The following is a 6,371-nucleotide window of genomic DNA, read 5'->3' as shown; positions in this document are numbered from 1 at the left end:
GTGACTTGTGTCTTGTGCAGATCAGATCTGCTTGTGAAACTTGTACCACATGATTTTACTTAATTCAGGTTGAGGTTGGATTTGTAGCCAAGCCCTGTCTAAGAGGCACATGGTTTTGTCCAGCTAATTAATTAGTGTGTATAGGATAGAGAAAAATCAAAAATTTGTTTTTCTGTGACCCAAGCACTTCTTTTTATAATTACATGCGATAGGGAAACTTTGCCTTTGTTGCTTTTGGAACTGAAAGAGATTGAAAGTTGTAATTTAGTGATAATTATGATATGGGCCAAAGGAAGTGAGTGAGTGAGTGAGTGAGTGAGTGAGTGATGAATAAAATTAATTAAGAATATTAAAATGGAAAATGCAATTGAAGAAGTTTAAGCTTGCAAGCTAGCCAAGCTAGGCTGTCACTGTGACTCTGGTGAGTGAGGAACATGGGCTCTCATGACTTTGTGCTAGCTTAAAACCCATTACTCAGCTACCACAGTCCACACGCATATGCACTACTTTAATGTTTGTCTCAAGAGTCAAGAGAAGCTTAATTCGATCCTTTCATTTATTTAGTACAGACGTATTAACAAATTTATATCTTATTATAAATTATTAAGAGTTGTTCAGTGAGCGAACTTTACTTGAGTCTTACTTGAGCTATAAACTTTACTTTTAAATTATAGGCTGAAGTGAGTAATTAACGTGAAAAAGTTTATGAACTCAAGTAAGATTTAGAATAAAATTCGCAGAGTATTGATATAGTTAAGAAAAAAAATTAAAAATTAAAAATATATTTGTATAACATAAGTGTTCATTTAACGATTTTATAAGTCAAAAGCGACGGTAGTTGTGAGCTCAGAGGCATGTGGCCCTGTGACCCTTTCTGTATGCTTGTGTGTGTGGTGGGTAGGAGGAAAAGTAGAGAGGGCATGTGTTCCAATAAATCTCGGCTGCGTTAACTGCATGGGTTATGCCAATTCAAAAGCACTGTTGATAATCACTGTGGCATGAGGGGCTTATGCATAACGCAGCTTCCTGCAGTGCTTTTACAGCTGCTTAAGTTTCGTGTGAGTGGTCAAGCAATTGCAATTCAGTTTCTAGCTAACTGCTAAAAGTCAAACCCTTCACATGTTGTGCATTTAAGGCACCCCCCATTTTTGCATATTCCCAAGGGCAACTCCTGGCTTTAGATTTTCCACTGTCGTCTCACTAAAACCTTCCCCAATTTCATAATTATGAGATTGGGTAAGAATTTGAAAACTTAGAAAGATAAATTTGATATTCCTCAAGAAAGAGAATACGAATAGAATTAATGACTGAATTGTTTCCATTTCCAACTTAATCAGACAAGTCAAATTTGGTTGAGTAGAAAGCCATCTAATTAATTTATTAATTCAAAGCAGTGCATGGCAGTGTAGTACTACTTAAGAAAATCACTCATGAACTGACCAGTTTCTTACTTGTCGGTCCTTAAGTGCTTGTTTCCTATTTGTGATGACTGATGAACTCTCTTCTTTGAGGGCGACATTATATATAATAATTTGGATTCCAATATATGAATAACATATTGGCCAAAAAAAGAAGAAGATATGAATAGCATTTTTCTTTGTAGAAATTAATGACATGTATGAGAATGATATCCAGCCACCTTCTTCAATTCACTTTTTTCACCGACTTTCTTATTTATTATTTTCATTATGCAGTGTATTTCTATAATCGGAACCGTTCATTTTTTAGATAATTCTTTAAAGATTATTTATGCAAAAAATCAACTAAATCATAAATCGTTTGGTCATGCAATCGTTATCAAATAAACAAATGGTAAATCAAATTATTATCATAATCGTCTGTTTATTTGATCACAGTTACATAACTAAACAATTTCTGATTTAGTTGATTTTTTGCATAGATAATCTTCATAGAATGATATAAAAAATGAACGGTTCCGGTCATGAATTTATATTACATAATGAAAATAATAAATGAGAAGGTCAGTGAAGAAGGTGGATATAGCATTCCTCATCATGACGTGTGTATATATATATATATATATAGGTACGTGGGATATTACAACATGCGTCCTTTTAAATTAAAATAAAAGCCACAAAAAATTAGAAGTTTCACTCAGAAATCCATGTAAAATATCTATTTATTTTTAAGCTACAAGGAGTGACTTAAAACTAAAATTTTTTATTGACGCCATATATAACCCTCACAGAGTTACACTTTTTTTTTTGGTTATGATGCAATATGTAAATAGTTACACTTTATTTTGTTATGATGCAGTATGTAACTCTTGTACAATTAACTTTATAATTTCGTAGAATTTCACTTTGTTAAATGATATATGTAATATTGTTTTAATGTTTAAACATTTAAAGTTTAGGTTTTATGACTTCATATTTAGATATTTAAGGCTTTAGCCCTAAATTCTAACTATTATACCATAAACTTTTAACTCTCAAATAATTAAAAAAAATTAAACTAAAACTTGAGTATGTTTGAGTTTGAATAATATTAAATGCTTCATATTTGATTTTTCTTGAATTGTGGTTTAGAAATATTTTTTGTGGCTTCAAAATAAATAGATTAGAAGTTTGAATTTATGACTAAAAAAATTTGTATGTTGTGGCTTATTAATAAAGTTCTATTTAAATTAAGATTGAATTAACTGTCAACTTACTTATTTATGAGTTGAACCTAATTAATTAAAACTTATTTGTTAATAATTAGGTAGAGATATATCACTACAAATTAAGGCCAGTTAATAAACCAATCATAAATTAAGCGTATCATTTCACGTATTTTTTAGGTTATGTCATAATGAGGCTCGTTAATATTTCTTTACTTTGGAATTATGATAGATGTACGTGCGTGTTACAATAACTAAAATGCAATAAGTATAAGATCTAGGGCAATATATAGATATGGTATAAAATAATAAGATCGAGTACTGTACTATTAATTAACATGGTCTATATACTACTCTTTTGAAACTAGCTAGAGTACTACTTTATTCAATAAAAAATTAATGCGATTTATTATTATTGAGGGAACCTATCAATCAACAATCAAGTTATTTGGAGCTAGCCAATCCAGCTCTAACTACATATTTCCCCTGCCGACACTTAGTTGGTTTCGTAATATATATATATATATATATATATATATAGTTATATATATTAGCTAAGATCGATTGAGGGCAAGTGTATGAGAAAACCCAGCATCAGATTCTTAATTAATTTCCACCAGAGTACTCTAGTTTTATGGATTTTGCAGATTAAGACAGTAACTAAATTAAACAGCCCTAATTCTCACTTAATTTTTAGCTTAGATATGTAAATTCCAGATTTCCAATGCTAGCCTGACAAGGAAGAAAATGGATATATACTTTAATATTTACACTAGGAATGGATTCGACCGCGCTATTTACTTGTTTTACTCCTGATCATGCGGATATTCTAGCTTCAAAGATTCACATTTGATCGATCACACATGTATTAAAAAATATTATGAATTTACTTTTATACTGAGCATAATATCCTTAAATTTATAATTATACAATAGGATTGGAAAGGAAAACAACGAGCATGTAATTTAAAATCCAAAAGAGGATTTGGATTCTTTATATATACCTACCAAATGGCGGTGCAGTACTACAAGCATTTCCTCTTTTAGGTAGATGAAATTATGAAAACGTACAGCTTTATTATTCTCCAGAACAAAGCAAATATATATATATATATGGATATACTTTTAATTTACACTTTCTCTCTGTTCCTTCATTAAGGGGGTACGTGGTATCTTTCTGCTCAGCCGCTTAGGCTAGAAAGAAAGACACAAGGGGAAAAAAAAAAAAAACAAAAAAAAAAAAGGTGCTAATTAAAAAGGCTAGCTACAAGCTGCTGAAAATAAGCCTAAATTCAGAAAAAGAGTAATTAAGAAACCCTAAAAGTTGTTGATGGAGCTTGTTTAATTAACTGGATGGATCTTTTTCAAAAGAGCCCAGCTGGAGTATTCTCTAAGGACATGTTAATTAGGTGATGATCGTGTTGATCATGGGGCTGAGGCACTAGTGCACCATCATCAAACAGCCACTTCTCCAGCAATGTGAGAGGGACTTGTTGTTGTTCGGATCCCCCCTCCAAATTATGTGCATTGTTTTGATGATCATTGTCCACTGACATGCACTGAGACGCGTCGGATGTGGAGGAGTTGAAGCTACTGAACAAGGAATCGAAAGCCTGTTCCTGATCTGGTGTGGCGGTTGCACTTTGCGCCCCATCCGTGTAGGAACTTGACCCTGTTGTAGTTGTCACACCAGCTGTGTTGTTGTTGTTGTTGCTGTTGTTGTTGAAGGAGTTGATCATGTGATGATCATCCTCTGATGATGACTTTGTTCGATTTGCTGCTGCTTTTGGCGAATTCTTCATCCAGTTCTCGAGCAATTTCGCGATGTTTTCGGTGTTGGATGCATATGCGGAGGCTTGTTGATGGTGTGGTTGGTTGTTATAAGCTGCAGCACCAAAATTGGATGAGGCTGAGGGCTTCAAGTCTTGTTGTTCCAAGTGAAGAATTGTGGGTGGTTTGTCAAGGGATAGAGCCTCACAAAGGGCTTGTTTGGCCATGTGGATATCTGTCTGAAGCCTTCTCTCCCACTGACCCTTGGAGATTGACTGCTGCTGCTGCTGTGAACCTGAGAAAGTACCATCTTGCCCCTCATGCCCTCCATCAACCCCTGTCTGAAGCTTCTTCAGCTTCTTCTTCAAGTGGGTGTTCCAGTAATTTTTTATATCGTTGTCTGTTCTTTGAGGAAGGTAGGAAGCTATGGCAGCCCATCTGCATCATCCATCAACAAAACAGAAAGTCAAATTAAAACAATAATAGAATCTGACTATTGGGATTTGCGAGTATCTAGCGAACCATATCCAAATTCCAAACACATAAGATAATTAATAATAATGTAATCAAGTCAAAACCCAAAATATAATTAATTAATTACCTGTTGCCCAAAAGAGCTTGGAGGTGGATGATCATCTTCTCCTCATGATCGGTAAAGTTGCCGCGTTTGATACCAGGGCGGAGATAATTAGTCCATCTAAGCCTGCAGCTCTTACTGCATCTCAGCAAACCTGAAATTTAAAATTAAATGAATTAATTAAGAGTGCTGCTTAATATCTATAATCATCAATTAATATTAATTTAACTAAACATATATGCATATATTAATCCGCAAAGAAGCAAGATAGAGACGGCACTGCAGTCCAGGACCAGGAGGTGAAGTGGTGCCGTGGTGGTGGTGGGTTAATAATAAATACATGAATTTATGATGAAACCTACCCAAAATTTAACCCATGTATGAAAGTAGTACCAAAATGAAGAAACATATATAGGTGAGAGATAAAAAAAAATAAAAAAAGTATTCATCATCAAAGTTGCTAGAAGTAGAAAAAAGTAATAGTGGGGAGGGTGGGAGGGTGTAATTGTAATTGTGATTATAGATATATACCTGTGTTGGTAGGAACTGATCTCCAATTGCCAGGTCCATGTTCTTGAATGTAAGACACCAAGATGATGTCTTCCTCTGGAGTCCATGGACCCTTTTTCACTCCAACTTTGTCACAGCAAGGTGGCCTTCCCATGATTTGGATCCACCCTCGATCTCAAAGCTAAATATTTCCAAGATCAATTTGATGAATCACAAGCAGATGGATCGAGCTAGAGGGATGAGGAGAATAATTAAGGGTCGGTATCTTTTATAATTAATGATGGATGGATGGATCTATCTCCAAATGGATCAAAGTCTTTCTTGTGCTTCTGCTGAGAAACAAGCGTCCAAGGCAATTGGGTTGGCCTTGTCTTGTGCACATATATATAGAGGAGAGAAGAGGAGAGAGTGGAAGACCTGGTGTGTGTGTGTGTGAGTGTGTGTGTGTGCTGACCAAATGAGAGAGGTAAAAGGGTTTATTGCTGTGCGCTTTGCTCCAAAACTAGTCAAAACGGACAGCAAAACTGCATTTACTCATTGCTTGTAAAAAGTCAGCTATACTTTAGACTACTCTCTCTCTCTCTGCCTCACAAAACCGTGTGGCATTCAATGGGGGGTATTGTGGTGGCACCGAAATACAACCCTAATTTACTCTCTCTCTCTCTCTCTCTCTCTCTCTCTTAAATGGGCTGTGTACGTACGTATACTGTATACATTATTATGAATAAGCTAGCCGAGAAATAACTGGTATTTATTACTACTATTATTACTTTGTGTTTTTTTTCTTGCAGCATAGACGACGACGAACAAGTTGCTTTCAATGAATTTAAACCCCCAATCCTCGTGATGCGTGCATGATTTTGATGTGGCTGTGCTCTGGCCATTCTTAATT

General features: G+C 34.8%; 1 protein-coding gene across 1 annotated transcript; it reads right to left on the bottom strand.

The window, feature by feature from the left end:
- Positions 1–3,742: 3,742 nt before the first annotated feature.
- On the bottom strand, positions 3,743–5,851 carry LOC147274955 (myb-related protein 306-like). The gene is made up of 3 exons (XM_086256288.1): positions 5,501–5,851; positions 4,994–5,123; positions 3,743–4,830 (listed from the first exon to the last, which is right to left on the bottom strand). Exons 1-3 carry the CDS (start codon positions 5,631–5,633, stop codon positions 3,987–3,989), a joined length of 1,107 nt encoding a protein of 368 aa, XP_086112414.1. The 5' UTR covers positions 5,634–5,851; the 3' UTR covers positions 3,743–3,986.
- Between the last annotated feature and the right edge of the window lie 520 nt (positions 5,852–6,371).

The sequence above is a fragment of the Dryas octopetala genome, chromosome 9, assembly GCF_963921425.1.
Source record: "Dryas octopetala chromosome 9, drDryOcto1.1, whole genome shotgun sequence".
Taxonomy (NCBI): Eukaryota; Viridiplantae; Streptophyta; class Magnoliopsida; order Rosales; family Rosaceae; genus Dryas; species Dryas octopetala.
Note: the sequence above shows the minus strand (reverse complement) of the source record. Positions and strands in the feature narration are given on the sequence as shown.

Coding starts and splice junctions, on each gene's coding strand:
- LOC147274955 (XM_086256288.1), bottom strand. CDS start 5,633: ATGGGAAGGCCACCTTGCTGTGACAAAGTTGGAGTGAAAAAGGGTCCA. Junction 5,124..5,500: donor ATCAGTTCCTACCAACACAG/GTATATATCTAT, acceptor TTTAAATTTCAG/GTTTGCTGAGATGCAGTAAG. Junction 4,831..4,993: donor CAAGCTCTTTTGGGCAACAG/GTAATTAATTAA, acceptor TGGATGATGCAG/ATGGGCTGCCATAGCTTCCT.